This window comes from Poecilia formosa, unplaced genomic scaffold (assembly GCF_000485575.1).
Source record: "Poecilia formosa unplaced genomic scaffold, Poecilia_formosa-5.1.2 Scaffold71, whole genome shotgun sequence".
NCBI lineage: Eukaryota > Metazoa > Chordata > Actinopteri > Cyprinodontiformes > Poeciliidae > Poecilia > Poecilia formosa.
Genome location: NW_006800010.1, coordinates 2,158,081 through 2,184,306, shown reverse-complemented (window position 1 = coordinate 2,184,306; position 26,226 = coordinate 2,158,081). Strand labels below are relative to the sequence as shown.

The 26,226-nt window shown below is 37.9% G+C and overlaps 1 protein-coding gene and 1 long non-coding RNA gene across 2 annotated transcripts in view; one reads left to right on the top strand and one right to left on the bottom strand.

Moving 5' to 3' along the window:
- The window catches only part of plxdc2b (plexin domain containing 2b), a 79,523-nt gene that overhangs the window by 42,103 nt on the left and 11,194 nt on the right, over window positions 1–26,226 (bottom strand). The window contains exon 2 of the mRNA XM_007555640.2: window positions 2,414–2,637. Coding sequence (XP_007555702.1) covers window positions 2,414–2,637 — 224 coding nt within the window. The remainder of the gene's footprint in view (window positions 1–2,413; window positions 2,638–26,226) is intronic.
- LOC103140468 (uncharacterized) lies at window positions 2,598–24,905 on the top strand. The gene is made up of 3 exons (XR_001662583.1): window positions 2,598–2,682; window positions 23,403–23,515; window positions 24,431–24,905. It is a non-coding gene; the product is annotated as an uncharacterized LOC103140468 (long non-coding RNA).

The following is a 26,226-nucleotide window of genomic DNA, read 5'->3' as shown; positions in this document are numbered from 1 at the left end:
CAACATTTAAGGAGTATAAATTATGAGGTTAAAATAAGAACTGGACCAAGAATCTAGAAAAAAATTACAACCAGAATAGTTTTTTAAAAATCCATTAGTGACAACATGAAAAACACCTCTGCACTAAATAAATGAGATCTGGCTTATGGTCAGTGGCCATATTGACTCGTTCCCACAGGTTTTTTTTCCACAATTTCTCACACCAACCTAAAGACCAAGTCAGCAAAGGAGCTCTTTAATCTGGATTAACGATCCGGAGAGCTCCTCCAGTAAGTAAAATCCATTCAGTGTGTCAGACTCTCTACAATTAAAGCCTCATTCAAACTTTCAAGTCAAGGTGAAACAAAATGAGGCATTGTTGGCAACGGAAGATGTGAACCAGTTAACTAAACCGACTAAGGTGAGATTTAAATGACGTAGGCTTGATTTATTGAAATGAAAAACAAATATTTTGAGTTTTTTTTTGTTTGTTTGTTGATTTGTCAGCAAGGCAAAACTGAGACTAAAAAGGGAAGTAGTTTAACACAACAATGATTTTAACGCTGGAATGTTACTTTAGATTTTGGCACAACTAACTCATGTTACTTTAGTTTCTCAGATGTGATCAAATTAACCATCTCCAGAGAAACATTTATGACAAATTTGGACAAGAAAAAAAAATGTAAGAAGTTGAGATATTTACGGTCACCAAGGTCACATTTGGCCTGGTTATGCCACAGTTGCCAAATTATCCAAAAAAAATAAATAAAATAAATATGATGGACGACTTCTAATCATACGTAGTTATTCTCTTATATACATTTATTATGTATAACATATATGCATATGTAATTGTATAAATATGATCTTATTAATCAAAATATGTTATTTACATGAAATGCTATTATTTGTGATACTAAAGTTTACTTTTTAATGAATAACTGAGCATAGCTGTTGCTACTTCAAGAACATGTTTATGAAGGTTGAATGTTATTCTGTGGTTAAAGGCTAACACTTATCTAGCCCAAAATGTTGCAAAGTTTCTGATTTTGGATCACTCTGAAGCACAATTGGGCAAGAATAAAACAAAACATCAAATTGAGTCAATAACTGATTATGTTATCACTCTTGAAGGTTAGAGCTTCAAGATTATGGATTACTTTAAAAGCGTCTAAACTAAAAGATTATTCCGTTTTAGAGGACTGTCTGATAACTAAACAAGTAGTTTATCCTAGCAGAACAATATAATCTTAAGCACTCATATCTTGAATGTTTTGGGACATCATGTTCAGAAAAGAGGTCAATTTAACCAGATCTAAAGTAACAGAGAGGGCCTTGTTAGAAATAAATAATGGGTGAAAGGTCAAATCACAGGTGTTTAGGATCTTTCCAATATTAGTTTTCAATAACATTATTAAAGCTGCTTCAGCAATAATGTATATGTTGTCAGTGTTCATATGCCGGTCAGAAAAGCTTAAGTCGTGGAATACTGCTAATAAAATATGCATAGGTTGAATTTTACAGAAAGTCAAGCACAGATCTCAAAAGTGTGGTAGCAACGCCAATAAACACATAACATGCACATTTGGCGTAAAGAGGTTTTCTGAAGCCATTTAGCCCTGCTCAGCAGAATATTTCATTTTGAGTGTGTTGAGCTCAAAATGGCCCCTGTACACAAGTGTGTGCGTGAATGTTTACAGCCGGCGATCAAAGCTTCCTCCGTCTTCGCTGGGAGACATGCGCCTGTGAACCTGAGATGATTAGAAGCTGCAGGAGAACTTAACGAGCCGTCTGAGCCCGGGCACCCGCCGTCATTATGGCTGAACTCCTCGGTGCAGAGAACCAGACAAGACGCCACAAAAAGGGGACAGCCTGATGCCTTTCATTCCCACAGACTCTAACGCAGGTCAAGCATGGCTGTTAATCTCCTGCAGGTTGACCGATGTGTTCTCATAGGAATCCGGGTTAATTTCCTGCTCCATTCATCTGAGGTCAGATTTAAGGAGCTCCACTCCCACATATGAACACCTTAAGACTGAGCTTCATTTTATATGAAACATTAAACCTTTAAGCCTCCTCCTCATATATATTTTTTTATTGCTTAGATATTTAAGAGGTTTGATCAGTCAATGTGACCAAATAATAATTTTAAGCACCACTTAAAAGGGAACCTAATTTAGATTAAACTTTCCTGAGAGGAGTGGTGATCACATCTTAAAATAAAATCAGCAAGACCAAACATTTTTTTTGACAGCAACAAAGTGACCAGGCTTAGCTGCAAAAAGCGATGCGGACAATTCGCCAACTAACTGGACCCTTTGCACACTGAAGTTAAGGTTCTATGAATGAATACTCAGGTTTAAGTGAGCAAAAGACTTCTTTTACTCGCTGCTCTTAACACCAAGTGACGGTGTTCATTTTTTCCCAGACTTACCTCAATCTGGGAGCTGTTGTCTGTGTCCTCTGCGGACAGCAGCCCGGGGAAACCTTCCAGCTCCTCCGGCTCTGGCTCCTGTTCCTGCTCCTGGCTGGCCCTGTTGCTGTCCATGTTACGAGGTTTTGGGGGAAGCCACCTCCTCCACCGGTGACTGTACAGCCTTACGTCCACCGCTGCCCCCTCGTCTCCATCTCGCTCCAACACATACGAATAAGAGACCCCTAAAGAAACATGCAAGAAAACATAAGACGTCACCTTTAAAAGAGGTAAGCCACTTTAAGGTAGTGAATTGTGTTTGACAAATTTAAACCGTCACTACAAATACAGTATAATCCAAATGATGCACTAAGGCAGACGTTACCTCTGGAGCTAAAATATTTAGCCAGTCAAAATGCATAGAGGCAGGTGAATATATAAAGATGCACATACTCGATGATAGAAAATGAAACAACAAAATTCTTAGCAGGACAAGAAAAGGACTAAGAAAAACCTGAACTTTAAGACTAATAATAATAATAATAATGATAATCATAAAATGCTAAACCAAATAATGGCATCACTTGTTTTCTTTTTAAAACAAAAGAATTTGAATTTCTGCTAATTGTGCCTTGCAAAGTTGCTCTTAAACCTAAAGTTAGAGAATTCAGTTAATTCTTGGTCTTATAATTCAGATTCATCAGTTTTGACATTCAACACTTTGCCTTCATTTTCATTCTCTTCAGTTAAAAAAAAGCACTGTCTGCAACATGATTAGATCCTAAAAACTCAATTAGTATTCATTCTAGTCATGTTGAGACCTCACCAAAAAAAGTTGAACCCAAGTGTTTCTGTAAAGATATTTTATCTCTTATTATTATTGCTCTGTCATGTGTAAACAAATTACAATTTTCTTGGTTTTCCTAAAAGTAATTGCCGGGTATGACATGCAATAAAAACAAAGTAGCTCTTGTGAAATATTTAAAAGTCTTCCTCCATTAGATCTCGGTCTGTGCAAAAGTGGAAATATTTCATTGTACTCTGTTGTAAAGCAACTTGTCATATGACACTATGTGGGAACCAGACCCACCATATGGGCTGTCCAAGCAAGAACTCAATGCAAAAAATAAAAAAAAAGATAAAAAATTAGAGAATGTTAAATTACTGTTTAGTGTTGTTTTACAATAAGTCAGGTGAGCAGCTAAAATAATCTACAAACAACCAATTGCAGTAATAATTCCAGTTTGTTTCCCTTAATTTTCCAATACTCAGCATGCCTAGACAGCATTGTGCCTCACATGACCCTAATAGGATTAAGTGGTTTGATACAATTAGCTATAAACTTCATTTTCATAGCTCTCATTTAAAGATTCGTTTACAAAGTGCTGGCATGCCGTTGGTACTTTATGCAAATAGTTTTGGCTTGAGGACAGAGAGAAATGCTGATTTCTCAGCCGTCACTGATCTGTGCTCTATTTTACGAGACAGAGGTCACAGGGTTTAACCAGCAGAGCATATTTTCTACTCCTTCCCCTTGTCTCTTTTCTCTCACGCTCATGGTCAGATCTGAGAGCTGTCCTCCTCCTTCTGTTGGGCCCCCCGGGTCAGTGGTTCTCCAAAAGGGGGAGGAGTGGGAGTAAGTGGAGAGGCTTAAGATGCTAATTCACCCAAGTGGAGGTTGACAGATTCAGTGGCAAAGCAAAAAATAAATAAATAAATAAATAAATAAATAAATAAATAAATAAATAAATAAAAAGCAGCAAGATAAATTTGCTTGTGGAAGAGGGTGTTGATCTGGAGGAATTCACCAGGGCAGACTCCTGAGTATGAAACATGGGTGGGAGTACTGTGTGTCACAACATGCATACAAAGATTTCAGAGAATAATTACAAGGCTCTGAAATTGAGCCGCTACTCTTCGTGCAGAAATGGACTTACACGTTGAATTTAATAACTCCAGTGACACATAAAGTTACAGCAATTTATCAAAAATTTATAGACTTCTATTACCACTATTAAAGATATTTAAATCAGTTGTAAGACATATAATTTTAGCTTCTTTCTAAATGTTAGTATACGAACACACATGAAAATATGCTGAGGAGCAACAGGACACTTGTTAGCAAGAGACCATTTATTAGCTCATTGGGTTAATTAGCATCGTTCCTGAAATAAAGGTGAGCATACAGGCATTTCAAATAATTAATATTTCTTGAAAAGTAGTTGGCATACAATCAGCTGCCCTGCGATCCTAAACTTGATTAGTTGTCTGCCAATGATTAGGTGTTCAACTCCAGCTTTCCCCAACACAAATCAGTGTTATGCAGGACCGTCGTAGCGTTTGAAAGAGCAAACGATTCAATGACATTAATAGTGATAAAGTGCGTTGACTGGTGCGCATGCCTAGAAATGTGCCATGAGATCAGTTCATTTACCACAGCATTACTGTTTAACATCATGAAATGATTAAGTGTAAAAACAAGAGTTGTTACAGTTGGCTCAAGAACAGGAGAGATTAACGATCGTCTGGCGAGACAAATATAAAAATCCATTTTTGTGTAGGCTCGGGTGAATAGAAAACATCTCTGACTCAACAGAAATAGTAAAACCAAAGGTTTTAAACAATCAGTTTTGAAGACATTAACGGCTCCCGTTGCAGTGTTCTTCTGTTTGAAGTCTTTTTAATGAACGACCAGTAAAAATAAACTTCCATGAATAATTTCTCCCTGACTCTGAATACAAAGCTATGCAGCGTGCTTAAAAGGTTTTCCACAGAGAACACATTTTTAGATCCTTTGTTCAATGACTGGGTCATTTTTGTCTACCGAGCAATGAAACGGCTTTCCTTCTTAGAGATACAAAAAAGTGATTACACATTAATATGTGAAAATTAAGTTAAGTTTGGGCCAATAACGGGTATAAATTGTGAGATATCTTCTAATGAATGACAACAGGGAATAGGGATCTGAGTGATGCTATTTTTGGTTATTATTACAATGCTTCGTTATTTTATGATGTAGTCTGTGTGACACCTGTAATGGTGCTGAGCAATGTTGTCATCAAAACCAACATTTGTGCTTTATGTCATTCAATTCTCAGTGCAAATGTATTCAAAGTCAAGCATTTTTTATTGAAGTTATACCTTAATTCGGAAATGCTAATAATTGCAAAGCCTGTCTGTCGAAAAAAATATATATATATTTTCCAAGCATCAGTAGGAACTTTTTCTTTTCCTGCTTTGTCCCCAAAGTAGATTTTGTTTTTAAAAATATTTTCTTGCCGTCTCATTTTCAGTATATCTCCAATATATTCTGACTCCCACTCTGTGTCTAATGGCCTTTAGTCACATCCATGCAGACAAAGCAGCACAGGCCTCTTCCTGTCAGCACCCCTAATATACAAGCTAATTTAGGAAGCATCTACATGAACCATTTCGCCTACATAGAGACATCTATTTTATTATTTCTTCCTCAGGTTGTCAACATACAGTTGAAAGCTGGATAACATAAGATAGGGGTCTTGAATAACTGGCTGCTCTTTTCCCAGAACCTTCCTCTGAATGGCCATAATGAGTCACCCTTTAAAGGATCACTTGCACCTGCATTTCTCATGAGAGCACCTCCTCTGTGGTGCAGGGATGGCTGAGTATCTTATTATCCAGGGGAGAATTGGGGCCTTTTGTCATGGATTTAAGAGGGCAATAGGGGAAAACCCTTAAAGGGACACCTAAAATATCCCCTCCCTGCCCATCCACCCCTACCAGTATAAGGCTTCTGCTCCCGGATGAGTCTGCTCCTCAACTTTTGTGTGAGAAGAGACACGTTTCCGTCCATATTTCCTCCAGTGCCTATGAAAGCCCCCGCATACTTTCACCCTGACTTTGTCGTGCAGCCTTGCTGGCCAGACTCACACCTGTCAACAGCTCTGATTCACAAAATACCGGAGGAACTATAATTTGGTTCCACCTAGGACCATTTGAGGACTCGGAGGTGACTGCAAAACCACAGAAAGAAAAAAAAAACAACATCTGTCCGCACCCATCCTTTGTCATTGAGGTTAATTTGTTTGCTTCCTTTTCTTTTGGGCTTCACCCAAAAGAAAAGACACACATTACTGGCCGGTCATGAAAATGGAAACTGCTTTCTTTTACTTGAATGCATCTATAATGAGGTTAATTTCTGCACAGGACAGAACAAAAAGTTCATACATCAGAAATTTCTCCGTCTTTCAATCTCTAAGAGCTTATTTATCAACTAAACAGCAGACCACACAGAAGGCCTTCTCCACATCGGTCATCATTGTCTACATTGGCACCATTTTGGAAATCTCCTCCTTAAGGCAGAAGTCTACTTACTGCATAAAGTGTATGTTAAACATGCTAATCATGCTAACCACTTATACATAGTTCACAAATTTTGCTAAGTCCATTTCCAATCCTAATTTATCCAAATATCTCTTTTTAATGCATATTTCATGCATATTAAGTATTGTATTGGAAGCTCTTTGCTGACATCTAGTGTTTGGAGTATGAACTGCCACTGTAATGTTGACTTTTGCATCGACGTTTGTTAGACTTTTGTAATTAAGGAGGTGCTCTGTTTGGGTGTAACTTTGTTGTGAGCTATCAGAATAGAAACGTCAACAAGCTAGCTGTCGGTTTAGCACAGATCCAGTGCGAACAAAGGCTTTCAGACAAAATCTGTCACTAAACTCTGATGGGTACAGCTCAGATTTTACAGCTGTATGCATCACAAGTGATCAAGTGCAGTTATATGGTAATATGACACGATGGAAATCATACTTTTCACTTTTTGAAAGTCATCTCGAACGACCTTTCTTATTTCATTTTGCTTCCAGAAGGATTTTACATGACTTATTTATTAAATATATCTGGAGCTGAAGTGGCCCATGCCCGCAGCCGCTCAATACGCCTTCACTCAATTTGTCATGCAAACTCCTACAAATCTGATTTTAGTCTAACGAGGCGGGTTCATCAGGTTCATCTCAAAGTTTGTGCTAGAGTGGCAAACATTTCTAAACAAGTCCTGCATGTTTTAGAAGCCAAAGCTGACACTAAGAGACAGAAAAGCTGAGATATTTAGTTTGCAAAATTGAGCTAAAATAAAGAAAGTTCAACCTTTAAAAACAAGTTCCCCTAAAAAATATATCAACCCAAGGTTCTTTAAAGCTGCAGATATATTATACAGTCTTACGGAAAATGGATTGCACACAATTCATAGCTGTCGACTGAGAACACACTGAGAGCTCAAGCCCCAGACACACACCTATCTGAAGCTATTATGCAAAGAGTGCTCTCCGAACTTGTCTTATCTTGCATTTTACACATGCCCTCTTTAAAATGCAACCTGTCATTAGACAAACGCATAAAAGTACAGAAAAAGCTGAGTGGAGAAAATGTTAAACTCAGGTAGACAGAGTCAGCACCCGCAAAGCAGAGGCGGTTTGAAACAACTCAAAGTCAAGAGAACACATTCGAATTCATCTAAACTCGAGATAATCAGGAATGAGTCCAGACGTGGCGTTAAACAATGTGGAAGGTGAATGGAAGGGGATGAGGGGATTTTCGATTAAAAAGAAAGAAAGGCATTAGCAATGTTCATGGAGAAGCAATTGCTTCCCGTCAATTTAGAATCCATCACTCTACAGAAAGAAAGATTATCAGCCCAGGAATGGATGTCTCCACAAATTTAACCCAATGCCAGATCAAACTGACCAAAAAGCCCCAAGAGCTCCATCACACACTCTGCAGGCCACAATTTGCATGTTAAACATTAGAGTTCACAACTGGGCATTTAGAAAATGACTGAACAATTATGGGTTGGAAGGAAGAGTTACCAGGAAGATACATGGCAGCACGACTTGAGTATGCAAACTGCATCTGGATGAATCACAAGACCTCTGAAAAAAATGTGTTTTCAACAGAGAAAGACTAAAGTAGTAGTCTCAAACACAAATCCAGAACACGCAAAAATGTGAAGCTATTTGTGTAGTTGCTCAAGACTGAAATGGGGAAATACAAAAACATCAAATTTCCAGAAAGAATCAAGGTCCTGGAATGGCCCAGTCAAAGCCCTGAGTTCAACTTCACTAAGTCACTAAGTCCAAATTAGGATAACATAACCATCATCTGCTATTTCTTAAACTATAAGACCTTATTTCCAAGGTAAATCATGGTGTCATCATAGTATATTGTTTACGATGAGAGGGCTAAGGGCTCCCCTCAAAGCAAGAATAAGAACAAAAGTTTAAAGGAAATATTAGGCAGATACTATGAAGATTAACTGTGCAAGATTCCACATATTAACTATAATGTTCCTGTTGTTTTTAAAGAAATAAAGTTGAGCAAAAAAGCTCATAGCAACACTATATTTAAGAGACAAACACAAAGTAATGAGCAAGCATCCTGGAATGTTGGCTAAGATAAAAAAAAAATGTTGGAGACTAAAAATAAAAGCCAATTTCTGAAGGCTGAGGGTGTAAATTACAGTTTGCAGAGACTAATTCATTAGAAGGCCCAGTGACATGACACACTGAAGGTATTGCATCTAAGAGGGTGCAAGTATCAGGGACTGCCTGTCAGGAGATGAAATAAAAAGGTGTTCCAACCAGTTTTAGAGGTTTTGATGGAAGGTTTGTTCAATCCAGTTAAATTCAGACAGCTACGCCACTAAACTCCCAGAAACATTCCCAAACTCAAAGGATCTAACCTCAAAACACAGGGTATAAACTTCTGGAGTCAATCATTATACAGTCTGCCGTTACCGCTGTGGCTTTCTTTGTGCAACTGGTGGTTTTAATGGCTCTTTATTGGCCAGTACAGGAAGTGTAAGTAAAATTAGATCGGGCAAAGCAGGTATGAACAGTTATGGAGCACAAGCAGCAGCGTGACCACAAGAGTGCATCCTGTTAACAAAAGCATCCAGGAGATAAGTACTCCAGTCAGACATGGCTTTTGTCTAAAGTTTCATAACATTGAGTGAGATGGAGAGTAATGAACTCTCAGAAGCACTGGAGCTTTGAACCTTTCATCGCGAGTGTAAAGGCCAGCAGGCAACGTATCGCCGGACACAGTGAAGATCCTCCAGCAGATTACAAGGCTGGAAATCTCTCGGTAGACCTCGGTTATTCATGTCTTGCTTCAAAGAAGCCTGACCTTCCTGCAGTCTTTTAAAGTTGTTCGGGGAAGCAGCTTTCTGAAGGTCTTTCAGAGGGGTTTTTTTTTTGTGTGCATATTTTCACAATTTTACTCATTTTCAGCAAAGTTCCTGATAAGAAACTCTTCAGGAGTTGACTGGGATTCTTCATTTATGAAGCAGTTTTATGTATTTTTTTTTTTTTTTAGCTGTAATGATTCGGGAAGAAATTATGTTTGTCCTCTGGGCATTTTTAATCACTTCTACACAATAAAATCACACTAAACTTTTCATTTAATAATGAATGATCAGAATGATTAAAATTTCTCAAGAATAATTAGAATTACTTTTTCTAGACTGTTTTATTTTTTGTCTTCACATTCAGACATTTGCATTGATTTCTTTGGAATTCAGCAGGACAGTCTTTTAAATTGTATAACTTTATTTTAAAGGTTTGGTATAACGGATTTCATAACAGTTTGGAGGAAGTTTAGTCCACTCCTCCAGCTACACTTTTCAGATTTCTCCTTTTAATCTCCGTCCAAAAATATTGCATAGGACTGAGATCAAGGCGGTGTGACGGATACTCCAAAATTTTATCTGCTGTGGTTCGTTATTTGTTGCCAAAAGTCCCATCTGAGGAAAAAAAAATATATTACTTAGCATCTTTGACTCTTTTCATTTCCCTACAGTCTTTTTAAATACTTTGTCAGACATAGCTACACATCTTCCACATAAAAATAATAAACCCCTTTGTTCACCTGTAATGAAAGCACTTTTCCACTCAAAGCTCCTGCCGAGAGCTTATCTCTTCATCTTCTCAGCCTCATAGGGGTTTGAGGTCAGAAACCTGCTGACGCACTGATATCCTGGATATTTTGGGCCAGCTGTAAAATTGCTACCAAACCTTAGAGGAACAGAAATGTAAACACGCTCTGCTGATGTGCTGGCTTTACCTCAGTGGTGTCAAGACTCAGAAAGTAGCTAAAATAGATGCTTTGACCTTTAGACAGACAGTTTTCGTGCAGGTATCATGAAATCAAATGCATGCTCAACATTAAATATGCAGATGAGGTCCAGTGTTCATCTTTTGCTTTTATTAAAAGCAACAATGAACAAGCTGCTGATCATATATCAAATGCATATCACCAAACCATATCAACCATCCGCCCAAATAGTGATATGATGAATTTCGATTCAACATCATGAAAGTTTGCAATGATGTTTCTTTACATTGCTAGTATTTTGCAAGGTCTTTGTTGTAGCTTGTTTAAAGATTGGTCAGCACCAATAACTCTTTATGCCACCGACTCCCCTTCATCCATCCCCATCATGCATCAACAAACATCCTCTGGTGTGATTATTGTGTTTTTTCCAAGCCCCGCCACCTGCAGCGACATCAAAGCACAGGAGAAAGCGGGTCCAAGAATCAGATCCAGTCAAAGTGTATTTTTCTTCCAAAGAGTGGATTAAATTTGCAATGAGAGACACGGAAACTGAAACCTCTTTTGCTTTTCGACCTCAACAACTTTCTGCAGAAGGTTTCTAAAACCGAATACAGGAAACTAGCTCAACATTAGTCTGTGTATGTCTTTGGCCATTGATACAGTATTTTCTATGCAAGGACTACTGGCTGTAATACTGTTTAAAGGTGACTTAAATATCACCTGACTCATTTATTTCACTTGCCTTTTTGTATATGTCCTTTAGTCATGTGATACACTTAATTTTTTTGGGGGGGAGGGAGGGAATTTATTGAATTGCTTGAAATACTTTACCTACTGGACATAAACTACAATACACACCTCTATTATGTTAAATGTACTATATACATCTAACAGATTTTAAACAAATTGATCAGAGTGCTTTAGGCTGATTAATCACTTAAACAGAACAGTTTCTCTGAAAGCAATCAATATGCAAGGTAACTCCGAGGTAATATAAGCGTGTGCAAGAAACGGAGCATCTCTTTAGCCGGAGATTGATTCGATGTAGAGGCGAGATCTGTGTGTGTATGCATGTGTGTGTGTGTGTGTGTTTGTGGTCTTCATGTCTGCATCTCTTCCTGCAGGTAGAATTTGATTGAGAGGCAGTCCAAGTGCATTAACTGTATTTTTTCACTTTTGTCAGAGTTAAGAGTTCTGTGTGAAACCAGACAGGACCCTTGGGCCTGTCCGCCTCCTCCTCGCTAATCCATCACCATTAAGGATCTGCTCGCCCCTGCAGCCTGCCATCCCCTCTCCCGTCTACAGCGTTCCTGGAGCAGAGCGCATGCTGATATGTCCACCTCGTCACACTTTTGACCTGGCGCTTCCCACAGTTCAAAGAGAGTCAAGGTACCTGCTGGCGATAAGACGTACGAGAACAGTCCTCGGTAAAGCTTTGTTTAAATATCAGATAAGATATTTAGTCATTTTCACTTACACAGATAAGAGTGCATCAGAGAATAAAACTGTTTAAACTAAAGAGACCTTTTAGACAGCTGAAAATCACTGCCAGCAAAAATTATGGATAGCAAATAAATTGTCATGTTTGCTTTTAGTTGTTTGTAAGAATCAAACTTTTTTCCTATATCGAAATGTTGGGTTGAGTAGAGCGTAAATGTAGAGAAAATGGCTGCAATTCTACATGGTTGAAAATAAAATTTAAAAAAAGCATCATCAGTCAATTTTTTGGCTTTATCTTACAAATAAACTGGACTCCAGTAGGTTCTCAAGCTATTTAAATAAGGCAATGACTAATTTCCAATATCGAATTATCAAAGATTTTTAAAAAGTATAATTTCATAATTTTTAATACTGCTTACATGGAAGAAAAAATTGTGGTTCTGGAAATATTTCAAGTCAAGAAAAACACAAACATTCATGGTACGAGTATTTTCCATCAATAGCTGCCGGACATGATGCTCCATCACCATTTTAAACAGTTTTGGCCATTCTATACTAGTATATCAGACATATGCTAGAAACAATTTGTCTGAGATTCATTTATTACTATTTTACAGCAAAGAGAAAATTTTACTTGTGTTTTATTAATACCATCTGGTTTGAAAACTCCTCCAGTATCCTCAGGGCTAAATTTAATAGGCACTAACATGAAAATAATAAAATTAATTTGCAATAGTTTTGACAGTTATTTGTCAAACTTGAACAGCACTGCGTCTAATCAGTAATAATTATGATCAATTCAAGCAACACCCACTATAGAGCACAGCTCGTCAATATCATAAAACTAAAAACAATCTACATCGTTATGACGATTTAAATGTTTGTGGCGGTAAATACTGGACATATGAGCAGGGAAATAATAAATCTTCACAAAGATTTATGCAGGTTTTTAACCAACCATAGTTGTTTCCAAGCCAACCTAGACTTAGAATTTTTAATGATCTAAACATATTTGGAAAATTATGGCAAATTAAGATATTGTACAGATTCGACATCGTCCCACCTGCAAGCCAACAGAGAAGCTAACAAGGAAACTGACATAATGTACAGGAGTAGCATTTACAAGAAATCTAAAATATGTCAGCCGATCCATCACTATGCATTTTGAGCAAAAATATACGAAGAGAGAGGATGTTCTAAAGCCGTGCTTACAAACTGTGAACCCCATCCAGATCAAACAGTGTCTCTAATTGCTTCAATCTCTTGACATTCAGCACAGGAGACTTGGGCATCTCAAAGGAAATCAATAATGAATACTGTTTACAACACACCCTTCTCGCCTCACCGGGAGTTTAGCTGTGCAGAAAATGAGACCCAAAGAGTCGTGTGTCACAGAATAGGCTGACAATTCCCTCAGAAATCCTGTTGTAGGCTGGCATTTCGTGCACAAAGATGTGCATCTCATTAAGTACCAGTCAGTCAGAAATTGGTACCATCAGACATTTGCATTGCTCTGACTTTCTTAGGGTGCAGATTTGACAAGGAAACATAATTAAACTGAGGTCTGCTTCACTTCTTCTTCGACAATAAAATACTATCTACTTGGTAAATATGTATGCTTAATACATATTTAATAGGATACATTTAGTTTTATTTATTGTACTTCCTAAATATCATAATGACTGAAAAATAAATCATCAGCAGAACTGAGGTCTTATTTTTTCTTGGAAAGAGCTGCAGGTCAGAGGTTAATTACAAAGTAATTACAGCGTTCATTGTTTTACTTTAAACTGCTTAACTGGATTTAGACAATAAGTTGTAAAAATGACAGTCGGTGTTGTATTATTAATTACATCACAATGGATTAAAAAAATAATAGAAACTCAGGCATTGTCACAAATGAAGTCTGCAAAAATCTGCATGTGCAAGCTACAAACAGTTAGCATGAGTGTTTTGGATAAGTGTGTCAATTTTGCGTTAAGAATAGGGTATAAATATATGACACATTCATTTCATAGCACCAGTTGTTGCTTTGAATTACATTGCACAGGTAAAGGATGTTTCCCTAAAAAATATTTTTTTAGTTAAAAGGTTTTGTTTCTGCTCAAACGTTCCCTGACGTTTTAATCCAAATGTTGTCATCGATTTGTTGCCACGTAACTCTGATATATGATTTGTTCAAGAGGAGAAAAATGGTACGTAGCTAACAGGAAGAGCCAGTGGTTTGCTTACACACAATACTATTTTGCTAAGGATCATACAATGAGGCGCTTCAGTATTCACAAATTCCTGTATCGTAGATTTTTCTGTAGAATATAGCTCCAAATTATCTGCAGAAAATTTGCGATGTTCAAAAACTATTCTTCACACAAGTGGTGTCCAAAGTCAGTCCTTGAGTGTCGGTATCCTGCGTGTTTTAGCTTCCTCCCTGGTGGTGGTTTCTACCTCCTCAGCATGTCAATGTTCTGCAGAGGAATGCTAACGAGCCATGATTTGATCCAGGTGTGTTTAACCACGGCGAGAATTAAAACATGAAAGATACCGCCCCTCAAAGAAATGAGTTTGGACACCCTGATATAGACGGTATATTTATTTACTAGAGAAAAAAAAAGGGGGCACAAGCGTCAAAAGGAGGGAAGTTGTTTTTGTTGTTGCCATGTTTTTGTTGTAAACATTTAATATAACCGTAATTCTTTTTGTTTTTTTTGTTTTTTTTGTTGTTTTTTTTCTAAATGGGAATTCCAACTTTATAATACCGACAAAAGAAAGTTTGGGTTTCCCACAGCCTCACAACATCTCAAATCCTGCTGTACATGTATTATGCAATGAAAGTGTAAGCAGTGAAAAAAAAAAAAAAAAGATAGCTTGGATGATCAATAAAATCAGTGCTACTCAAAACATGTACACTCACTGCATACTTAATAGATACACTATGCTAGTGCCAAGTAGTACGCTCTTTTGGCTTCATAAACACCTTAATACTTTGCAATGTAGCCTCAACAAGTTGTGGGGATGATTCCTCAGGGATTTTAGTGAAATTACAGCATTCCAGGTATTGCAGATATGTCACGTGAACATCCATGATGAGAATCTGTTGTTCCACCACAAACCAAAGATGCTCTGTCAGATTGAGATCTGGTAACATTGAGATGATTGGACTTTTTGTTCTTGAAGTAATCAGAAGATGGGATACTGCTTTCTACTGTTTCTCATGCTTTTGGTTGTAAGAACTGGTTGTTAGAGATTCTGTTTTCTTTCCAGTCTGCCTGTTCTCTTGACCTTTGACTTCAACCTGACACTTTCATCCACACCACAGTTGCACACTGGATACTTTCTCTTGCAAGAAGCATTCTCTGTGAACCAGAGAAATGGTGAAGCCTGGAAATCCTTGTAGATCAGCATTTTCTCACAAGTGACCAAGCTGCATTCAAAGACACATAAAAAACACATAGAAGGCAATACATCATTCCTAGATCCAGATTCTGAATTTCAAGTAAAGGAGCGCAACAAGTCGAAAGAGACTCTCTTTGTAGTCTGAAAACTCAAATGACCCTATGTGTGAAAGTTTTAGAAGTCTGTTTCAGCCTAAGTTGACCATAACACGGTTGTTTTCATGGTGAATTTCTTTTGTTTCATTTTGGTTTAGTCTGCGTGCCTGAACTTGTTTCTTCCCTTCGGTCCCATAGTTGCATGCCACCTAGCAGCTATTACTCATTGTTTTGTCAGACTGATGCATGAACTCACTTGCATGTCAAAGATAAAAGCTTTTCACGACAAACTGAAGGCTAAATTGGAAAGAAAACACGTTTGCAATTCTACAGCCTTTAACAATTATTCAATTATGCTAAAGACTTAACCAAACCTGCACAATCCTGAGTTCCACAGAAGAGACAGGATTAGTGTTTCACCTTGAGGACGAACTGTCCCATTTACTTTGAAAAGCAAACCAACTTTTGGGATTGCTGGGATTCTCTGGGTTTGGATGGAAATGCTGTCCACTCATTCTGAAGTATCATTCAACTTTATCCCCTTTTTTTGCTCATTGTTTTGTCTTTAAATAGATAGTTGGGGTGCCTGTGAGAGCTACAACACATTTGAAAGATTTTTTTGATATAAAGTGAATTTTAAAAATTTATTTGATGTTAATACAGTAAAAGAAATTCAGTTTGTTTGCAGAATTTACATATATTTCACTCTGGGTGTTCAACTCTCCCTGTTTTGGTAATCCAAGTGTGACAAGTATGCTTCAACCCTGCCTCCTACATAGAATGGTTCTGGGCTTTGTGCCATCAGAACTGGGCTGATCTGGCTCTCCAGGGATTGTTGCTCAAGCCTGGAGGGTCAATGGCACTGTCAGAGCTTTGGCTCACCTCTTGCTTTCCACGCAAATGATCGAATAAAAATCTGGAATTATGCTAGGGCTATAAAATAAATTCTACTGTAAACCTTAGCAAGTAGACATTTCTTAAAGAACTCCTTTGTGACTGGTGGGAAAATTTAAAATGCGCAAACTTTATCTAGACAAAACTGACACCAAGATGTGTCTAACATTTCATGGTTTTCAGGATTGTGCTTAAGATTTGCTTCCATTTTCAATATGTATCAAAGTTAGAACGAAAAGCTAATGGTGTTGTTTAGCATGAATGGTTCCCCTCAGTCAGTTCCTTGTGGGACTGCTCAGTTCCTCTGAATTGACAGAAGTCTGGTCAGGTGGTTAAGACATCTGATCTTAAGACATCTGATCTTAAGACATCTGATCGTGCGTTGCGTCTTTTAAAAGATTAGAAATTGGTAAAAAAAAAAAAAAAAAAAAGTGATTCAATGTGGTAAAAAAAGTCTGCAGTGTTTTAGAGAAACTATCTTTCAGTACATGCAGAAAGTTTCATTTTAGGGTATCATGGGACAACCACACTTTGGCTCAATATTTTCTCTCTCAACCAAAGACGTAGTTCAAGGTGGAAACACCGTACCAAAGCTTGGTTTTGAGCACTCCTCTGAAATACTTCCAAACAAACACCAAGCAGTGGTGAATAAAACATGAAAATTCCCCTGCAGCAATAACCAGACTCTTTGAATTTTTTATATATATATTAGGTGGAGCAAACATGGTTTTGCTTTAGAACAGGTAAGAGCTAAATTTCACTGATCTCTCTGAAGTTTTTACAGCAATGTGTCAAGAACGAGGTGGAAAGGCAAGTTGAAAAACTCCACAATGTCCACAAGTGATTTGAAAAGTTCAAATCAGCTTTTAGTTTTTATGCTCCAGCCCTCTGGAATAAGCTTCCGGCTCACTGCAAATCTGCCCCAACTTTGAGTTTATTTAAAACAAGGTTAAAAACATTTCTATTTGAAGTTGCCTATTCTTGAAATTTTTTTTTGGTGTGTTTCTTGTCTGATTGGTATTGTTTCTCTGTAAAAGCACTTTGAATTGTCTTTGACTGAAAGGTGCTATATAAATAAAATTGCCTTGCCTTGCCTTGCCTTGTAGGTTAAAATAAAGGTGATATAAAGCATGACCTGTGCAAACAGAGGAAGAGGAGCCCTGAGGGGTTGCATGTTGGGTTGACTCTCTATGTTTCTTGAAGCTGCGGTAGCTGAAAAACTACTGTACATGCACCAACTTCACACCAGTTCTCTTGCAGAGGAAGAGAGAATGTGCTGGAGGCAAGTACAAAAAAAAACAAAAAAAAAAAAACTCTGGGACATATAGGATGGATGCAGTGCAGTCCATCCGAACTGACGCCATAATTTGTGTTCTGATCATTTCCAATTTGTAGAGGTGAGCCACTAAAGATTTGTCAGTGTCAGAAGATTATAATGATACCATTAAGGCTGTGATTTCTGCAATCGTTCACCTGTTTCTAGAACACCGGAAGAACAAATCTGTCCTTTCAAAAAAAAAAAAGAAAGAAAAAGCCAAGGACTTTAGTTTGACAGGAAAATAGCTGCTGCATTAGCATACCATCTCATGTTGGCAAAGGAACAATAGATCAACCATCGTGTTTGGTCTCTCTCCAGATGTAGCCGTCGTATTTTGCAGAAAATGCCTCTCACCCTTCTCTTTGCTCAATCAACCTACATTCTCTGACACAAAAACTGACATAAAAAAAGAGATGGAAGAATCAAAGCTATTGATCGGATTGCAAGGAGAAAAACAATATGATTCCGAGGAACGATCCAGTTAAAGCCCTTTGAAAGAAGTAAATATAATAAATCTGCTGCAGTGATATTGTTTTGGATCAGTGAGTTTCTATAGGACGTTACCTGCTAGCAGCCGCTAGAAGTTTGTTTCTACATACCGTGTCCCAAGCCTGAGCTAACTCTGTGTATAAAGAAATAGCGGCCTCGTTTACTGAGCCCATTGTGGCACCAGAGTGCCTTGGAATAGCATTATTATCTATTTGATCAACCATATCAACCATAAATCAATCATGTCAACACTGCTGTCTAGAAATCTGATGAAAAACGGGAATCGAAATCCATCAAGAAAACTGCCAAAGTATAGCTAATGGTGGGGATTGGAATGAATCCATCCCTTGTGTTAAAGGCTGATATGCACAATTCTCCATCTGATTGTGTTGCCTTATGCCTCCTTTTGTCTTATCAGATCAACAAGCAATCAAGCTCTAAGTGTTCAGAAAGTCAAGCACTATATACCAGTCACTCCTAATAAAATTATATGATGCACAGATATCACAACACGCCATGACAATTGAAATGCCAATACCTTCCTGGGAGCCTCCTACTTCTGCTCCCCTAAAATGAATTATTCCTTACGTGTTGGCTCAATCTGCAGCACTGCCAGCAAAGCAAATAATGAAAAAATAGCTTTTTAAATTCAGAGGAGCAGAAATTAATAGCCCGAGTTCTTGCAACTGGGAGTCGTTCTACAGTGTTACATAGCCAAACCAAAAAAAAAATAAAAGCTCATTTCTATCTATTTAAGCACATTTTTTACTTTAATGTACTGATGGTTACAATGTTAACTGTTACATTTTCATTTTCTTTGTGCTTTCACTGTTCAAGGGCTTTAATGTGGTAAAAATAAACTGTTTTTGTAGACCTTCCAAGACTATATAGGAACAATAAAAAAAATCTAGTTTGTTCATGCCTCTGCATATTATGAGTGAAAGTAAAGCAAAACAAGTCAACTAGTATATCTAGAAGCAAATTTATGTGACCTTGAGAGCAAAATAAGCATCGCAAAAGTGCCCAAATACTGATACAGGTTTGTTTTTACTTTTAGCAGAAGACACCAGCAATGAAAATACCACACCCACAGCTAAATGAGTCATATCTACTTAGTAATATTAAATGCTTATTAGTGTAGTGTAAAGTGAGCGTCAGAAATTTTAATATAATTTTACAAAATACTAAAATCTGAAAGTCAGGCTGCTCTTCTCTCTCAGCTAGGCGTCTTAAGTTTACAAAAGAAGTCGGATCAAAACTAATAAAAGAACCATAAACCTTTCCAAATTCCTATTTTGTATTCGTGATGTAGCATCTGCATGCAGGGGATGTTCACCGAAATAAAAACAAGCTACAGTACCCCTGTAAAACATTTCTGAAGTTTTCCGGAGCCTCAGAAAGGATGCTTGGTGACAAACAAAAAGCCTTCAAAACATGCAGAAAAGGGAAATGGGAGAAGTGGAAAGAAATAAAGGTCAGACATAAGCAAGGCATCGGTAAGGAAACGCAGCATTCCTGACAGCAGTGTAGGATGTGAAGCGTGGGCTGAGTTTGCCTGCAACCGTTTCAATGAACGTTTCAGCTGTTTCTCTTTATTTATGGTAAAGTGAAAGATGATGGGAGGACAAAAAAACAAAGGATGTTTTTCACACTTCAACAAACATTTAGCCAGAGCTGGGAATGAATGGATATTCATGTCAGAGTGGCCAAGTTAATGTCCAGATCTAAATTCAATTAAAAGGTTTTGGCCATGACGTTTAAAGTTGCTTCCCATGAAATACGGAAAGCTTTTAGAGGTATACATGGCAAAGGTATGCAGCAAAAAGTGGTTCAACAGAGTGTTGACTCGAAAGAGAAGAATACAAATTCACACTGCAGAGTTCAAGTTTTTTTCTTTTAAAATCCCGGCTCAAGATGTGTAAACAAGCTTTAGGATTGAACCGAGGATATTTCCTTAAACGTCCTTTACAATCCTGATCCAGCTACTTTTGTTTCAGGTCCACTTGTTTTCAACTTTTAAAAAACACTTGCATCTTTAGCAGGGGCACAAAGGAACATGGAGACAACTGTCTGTGGCACGATAGCAATGAGCGTACTCAAGATGGGACAAAAATAAATAAAAATGATTTCACCAAATTCTAAGACCTAATCCTGAGCAAACAATAATTGACCAAAACGACAATCCTTTTAGTGATGCCGCTCCATTAAGACAGTCACCATCAACACACGAGGTCAAACTTCCTCCGCCCATCGAACTGGGGTCTGAGTGGGACACTCAGAGTGTTGGGGCCTTTCATTACCATCCTGTCAACATGGCTGCAGCCTCATAGCATGCTCAGTGTGCCTCCTGTCACGCCTCAGCAGGGTCTTGTAACTGCAAGTCTGCCACTAGACATAAACACCCCGAGGAAGAAGCACAGAAACCCACATATTGCATGATTCACGCTACCTGCATGCATGTGTGTTGGAGAGATCTGATCTGAGGCTTTCAGGCATGTTCAGGCAAAAAAAAACAAAAAAAAACTGGGACTTAAAAAGTGAATGTTTAAAATCAACATGTGGTTAAAACACTGCTTAAAGAAGCTATTTGTCAAAACTATATGTACAATAAGCAGTCAATCCTCTGGCAGCTTATCAGAACCACAGCATGTGGATATATTCATACAGTATGTTTACACACCTGTAGCATTTATTAGTTTATGGTTCTGGATGTGCAGTTCTGGTTTCACAGCTCGTCTCAGAGAGTAGGAAAAGGATTTTAGTTCAGACAACCTTACTAAGAAATAAAACCTTACCGCACTATAGATTCTAGACATATGTTGGACCATCTCAACTGATCACTTATAATAATGCTCAGTAATGCAGTGTCTTACAAGCACTGTAGGGGATAATTGTGAAATTTAAGGACTATTATACACGGTTCTCAAAAGTTTTTCCAGTAAAAATCTAAAGAGTACGTCAAGCTTTATGCCAAAGCAAAACCTCAAAAACTGTTTTATCTCCTTTCGTGTCTAAATGAACGTCAGCCTTTGTTATTGTCAAAATGGCATAAACGGATTTGGTTGTTGCTTTTTTAACCTCAGAGCCTTTGTGTAGGTTGGCTGGTTGCAGCTGTTTAATTTCTGTGAGAAGGCCAGAGTAAACATTTGCTGGTAACTGCAGTTCACAAGCTAATCCAGTTAAGATTTAATGTTATTTATCTTGACATTCTCATTCAACCAGTTCAACTTCATTACAAACTTAGAAGAAGAAGAAAAAATACATTTATTTAGTCTGAACGTTATACAATTATATTTTTTAAATTCTTTTCCATTTTCTCAGCAGGGTTGTAAACTTTTATGTGGCATTTGATCTCCTGAGCTCATTTTGTGACAAATTAGTAAAGAAAAGTTAGAACAGTCAAATCCAAACATCAGTTTTACATTTTCTGTGAAAAATGAATCCATTTACGAGGCTCCTGAACATTCGGACCTAAATAATTCCAAGCTTTTCTCCCCTCAAATCCCCGCTGCTGATTTTAATTATTTTCTCTTCAAATTCCAACATAAAAATGCCAATTTTATACTATGACAAGCTGTAGATGAACACAGTAGTACAAATGTTATTTACTCTGACTGACAGGTTTTTAATAAAACACCACGAACGTAATCAGTCGGGCGGCAATATTATTTTTTGGGAGTGGATAACCGCACAACTCATTTAGGGAACAAAATTGTTTCAAGATGAAACAAGAAATCAGTTTTTTCTTCATTTCTTATGAACACAAAGAAGCGAAACTCCCTTTTTAGCAATACTTAAAGTTTATATTAAGGTTTGGAAACGTTAAGGAGTTATGAGCATTGATTGCTTATTATACTCCAGAAAAACGGATACGACTGAAGCAGATAGATAGTGCTATCTGCTTTGCTACTCTTTGGTGTCTTAAGCAAATAATGTTTTGACGTAGATTTTGTGAATTTTGGGTACTGTAGAAAATTTTACTTTATCTATAGCTAAGCCAGGCAAATTTTTTGACAGAAAATAATAATAATAAAAAAAAAAACCTTCACAATCCATACTTTAACGCTCAATTTTGATTTTTTGTGAATTGTTTTGTTGTATCCGACCTTCTATGTGAAGCGCAAACAACGTAAAAGTGTCCCGCATGCGCAGTAGAGGACGCAACGACATCACACACAGTGAGCATGGCAACTAATGATTATTGATTGTGCATTGAACTTTCAGTGCAACATGGTGTGGAAATAAATAAATATGTATACAGACACAAACAAGATGTGATGTTGCAGCAAAAGTGGTCAAGATGAGGAGTAACATGATGAACGTTATCCAGTAAAGCTCTAAGCTGAGCATTAAGTCCTGCAGCTCAGGGAGCAGCGACACATGAAGTCGCCAAGGGGAACAGGTTTAGGTTGCAGAAACCTTAGAGAATAAAGAGGACAAAGGCTTATTGTTTGGCTTCCTGTTAATCATGTTATGCATTATTATGGCTGTTTATAAAGAAAGCAGCGCTTTTCCCCTTACCTCAAACATCAATGCAAAGTATTACTGCTCATTTCCTATTTCTTCCCTATTGATTTGAAGACATTTAATCTGCTGGACTGACAGCAGATGAAGGATTGCTCTTGCAAACACCAGGATCAGACGGCCGAGTGCTGAGACGCCACCAGAGAGTCCATTACTCAGCTCACATTCAAAAAAATAGGGCATGATGAGAAATGATCATTAGGAACCAGGCGGGACGAGGAAGGAGATATTGGAGAATGTGAAAAACGGATACGACTGAACAAGGGATGAGGAATAAAGCTGGTGTACATTTTCAGAAGGTCATGAAAATAGCCTCCTTGGTGATGGCTCAAGCAGCAGCATTAGATGTATTCTGCAGTGATTTATTTAGCAGCCAAAGAAAAGAAGAAATAGGAGAGCTGAAATATAAAAAAGGGTTATTGCAAAAACACCCCAATAAATTTGTAAAATCCCAATATAACACACAGATGTTTGTGATGGGATAAAAAAAATAAATAAATAAAAAATTGGAAGAATAATTCACAACATTCTTTTACTAGCATACCCGTAGAGCTGACTCTGATCTTTACTCTTGTATTTGAAATACTGACAAGGACCAGCTGAAAATTCGACAGATCATGAAAAGCTGTACATACCATGTACACGCGAAAACACGCAGGTTTGCATACTCTTCATACACACACCTGCTCTCAGACAAAACAGCCATATATATATATTCCCAGAGCTTTTAATAAACCCTCTGACTCATCTCATTCAGGCATATTCACCATGACCAGAGCTGATGTTTGCATAGGAAGCAGTATGTAAAGAGACGACCAAACCTGATGCAGCATGTTGCTCTGCACCTGCTCAGACAAAAGAAGCCTCCAGGTAGAAACCATAAAAACGCCCAGCTATTATTTAGGAAGCATTTCTGAGGTCTGCGTTTTTGTAGACGTTTCTTCAGTCCAATTGTGTCTCAGCTGCTCCATACTTTACGCCCAATAGCTAATACATGCCAAATGATTATCTTCTTTTTTTTTTTTTGTTCACTGGCTTTGCTCGAGAGTTGCAGGAAGTTGATTGATAACTGAGTGACTTTTATAAACAGTCACGTATAAAAATGTGACATATTATAAAAATGATGCCAGACAATTTTTGGCTTGTTGGGAAAACAAAAAAAGACATTAAATAAGGAATGTGCACCCATGTTTAGGATCTTCAAGCATAGACCAGTGCAGCTCTCCAGGGGGAACTAACATCATGCATGACCTGCAGTTTTTGCTGACAAACCAATCTTCAATCTTTTATCTGTCTAAAGCAAAACAAGAGGGATATTTATCGGTGTGCAGATGTCAAAGCAAACCTAGCTCTGATTTGTTATTTATGGCTAAAATAAATATGTTATGATGAAGTTGAGTTGGCAGAGAACAGGTCTTAGTAGCAGTGATGCGGAGTATATTGGCACACTGCACTATGTTTGATTTCAGAAACTGTCAGGTGAATGTCGAGCCTGCCAGACGTTTAATCAATATGTGAATTTCCTCAAGTTGAGACACACGTTTCTGCTGTGAGGCCGGAACAATGATGTACCGGTCAGCATTACCCTCAGGGTAGACGTAAATTTTCCATTTTTCTCCAAAATCTGCTAAATATTCTAAAATTGATGGCAGGTCTTGATGTTCAAAAGGGAACTGGAAGATAAAATAAAATGACACTTTTTTTTTTTAACACTGAGCCAAATCTGACTTTTATAGATTAAGAAACCTGTTACTGAAAGTCGTGTTTTCTTGTTTCAATACACAGGAGAGGAGACCACAACTTCACACAAACTGGGGACAACAACTGGAACTGAAGTAAATCTTGGATGTACCACTCTTACAGTGAAACAAGGTGGTGGCACCATCATGCTATGAGGTTTTTTTTTTTTTCCAGTGGGGACAAGGAAGCTGGTCAGAGCTTTTTGGAAGACGGATGGAGCAAAATACAAAGGAATTGTGGAATAAAACATGTTAGAGGATGCAAAAGGGTTGAGGGTCACCTCAAAGCAGGACAGCAACTCCAAACACACAGCTACAAACGAATGGTCCGATCGATATTTGAGTATTAGAATGGCCTACTCAAAGCCCTGATTTGTATGAAAGTGAAAATTGGTGGCCAGATATAAAGCAGATAAGACAAGGAATGAAGAAAAGGCAGATGGAAGTGATGTAAAACAAAAATTGGAAGATGGAAGGACAAGGCGGTAGGACCAAAGGAGGGTAGAAAGGACAATAGTAAAAAAAAAAAAGAAAGGAAGAAAAGTAACGGGAAACAAGGAAGGTAGAAAGGAAATACTGCAGAAAGAATACAAGAACACAAGGAAGAAAAGAAGGAATGAACAGAAAGAACAAGGGAGGATGAACAAAACAAAAAAATATGAGGAAGAAAAGACAAGAGTGAAAGAAAAAAACTAGAGGAGGATAAAACACTAAGACAATCAAATGAGAAAGTCGAGAAATTAAAATATTTCTGTTACTATTACCTTCCTTTCCCATACTTATCCACATCTGGAAAACACTGAAATCAAACTCCATACTTTTCTACTGTTATTTTTTTAAGTATTTGTGTGATGACCTTCAGTGCTTCAGACCTTTGTTTCGTGTTCATGCTTTTTACCCAATATTGTTTTTGCACTTTATTCACCCTGGATGTATTTGTTTCCATTATTTAACACTTTCTGGTGTCATTAAGATCAAAGCTCTTACTCAGGTGGCACCAATATTCCTTTAGAGTACCGATATGGGTTCTACATTCTGTCCTAAACTCCTCGATCCAATTTTCTTGTCATATAACCGAGAGGTTCTTGGGGAAAGCAGACAAAAGTATTTCACTGGGAGTCAATTACAGCTACATGATACGTCCTCTCACTCCATAACAAACATTGTTTTTCCACTTTCTGCTCAAGCTCAGGGAGTCCCGGAGAGATGACAAAGTACTTCAGCAGAATTGGCCCAGATCACAAAAGCATTCATTTTCAGTGACACTCATTGAGCAAACATGACATGCTCAGAAACGAGAGAAAAGGGAAGGAAACTATTGAGCGCTGCCCTCCCACTTTCTCATGCTGCACCCAAACTGTCATTTCTGTGAGAGAGAAGAGGGTTGGAAAGAAAAATGCAAAACATATTCATCCCCCCCCGCCCCCACACCACCCAATACCCACAACAAAAACGGTAAAGCATTCAGAACAAAACTTTCATGGACTTAGTTCGACACTTAGACAATTTCTGATCTGCTGTTGCTTTTTTTAAAAGATCCGTTATTGCCTTCCGAATCTTAAAACGCGTGCATACACGCGTTTGATATGACGACGCAAGATTTCTTAGGACTGTGTCAGACAACACAATTAAGACCCCGGTTTCTTGTTACCTGGGCAGAAACGGAGAACTGCTACCTGGTGTTTTCCTTTTACACTGCAGGCACCACAAAGGCGGTTCGTACACCTTGCAATTTATCACCACGGAGGCTCAAAGCGAGCTTTTGTTCCCTTCTCTGTGCTGAGCTCAGGGAATGACTCTCTGCAAGCAAACACGGGTACAGGAGCAGAAACGTGAAAGAAT